Here is a 1,037-nt window from a genome sequence, read left to right as displayed (position 1 = left end):
AATCACTGTCTGCAAGCTGGCACTCATGTCTAGGCTTACCATCCTCGCATCACAGGAACATTGAGGCCTTTTAGACAGTCAAGGTATATGTACCTCTGTGTCTATTTTAAGACTTAGGTATATGTTCACTATTTTAGAAAGGAGAAAGAATTGTATCTTTCTTTAAAAACACTGGGTACAATTTATTTTTGAGTCCTTGAACAGGAAAAGAAATCCTATTTAATACCATTTCTGTGTGAAAATAGATTCATTATTTGAAGATTTATTTGAAGGTTAATTTTATGATCTTTTATAGATGTGCATAATGGGGGAAGGAGAGAATAAAACCTATTTGAACCTGATCTATAGAGAAGGTCATGTGCATAAGAAAATTTCGTATTTTGAAGAAGTGTTTAGAATATCTAGTTTAAACGCATCCATGAGACAAGTAAAGTAAATTAAAAAGAGATTTTAGCTAACCTATTGTCTTATTTGCATTATAAAACTCAACTAAAAATTACACTAGTCTTTTCAATAAGTTAGAAATTACACATTTTACATACTCAAAATTTATACTAGTTATTCTAGAATTCTTGAGTCAACACCTACTTAAAGAAATATAAAGAATCAAGTTTTACAGCAAGAAAAGCTGCACAATTATCCCCTAATGATACCATGATAAATACCTTGTTTGTGGGCCAGAACTTTGTGTTTGTGCAACAAGAATTGGAGTTACCTCTCGACTATTTCCACTCTGTGAGAAGACAGACTTTGTTCCAGTTTGGCCGATTCTGGCAACAGACTGTAAAACATAAAAAGTCTAAGGTTTATGAATTATAGATTGTACTGTAAATGATTAAAGACACCATGATGCTCCCATCTACATTTTCCCATGAAAGAGTTCATAATTTATAATGTCATTTTAAAACATAAACTATTAATATCATTATTTGTCAGTATCATTAATTATTGCTATATTCGTATGAACATCAGCCTATTTCCTCATTTCAACCTCAGAGTATTTTTATTTCTCTACTATCATTTCAGCTCTCACTTTA

At 31.2% G+C, this 1,037-nt stretch overlaps 1 protein-coding gene across 1 annotated transcript in view; it reads right to left on the bottom strand.

The window, feature by feature from the left end:
• Window positions 1-1,037, bottom strand: part of CDC27 (cell division cycle 27) — a gene marked incomplete at its 5' end in the record, with an annotated part of 22,066 nt that overhangs the window by 14,755 nt on the left and 6,274 nt on the right. The window contains one exon of the mRNA XM_008563700.1: window positions 666-781. Within this exon, the coding sequence (XP_008561922.1) occupies window positions 666-781 (116 nt within the window). The remainder of the gene's footprint in view (window positions 1-665; window positions 782-1,037) is intronic.

Source organism: Galeopterus variegatus, unplaced genomic scaffold (assembly GCF_000696425.1).
Source record: "Galeopterus variegatus unplaced genomic scaffold, G_variegatus-3.0.2 Scaffold14590, whole genome shotgun sequence".
NCBI classification, from domain to species: domain Eukaryota; kingdom Metazoa; phylum Chordata; class Mammalia; order Dermoptera; family Cynocephalidae; genus Galeopterus; species Galeopterus variegatus.
The sequence above is the reverse complement of the archived record's forward strand: the minus strand, read 5'-3'. Positions and strand labels throughout refer to the sequence as shown.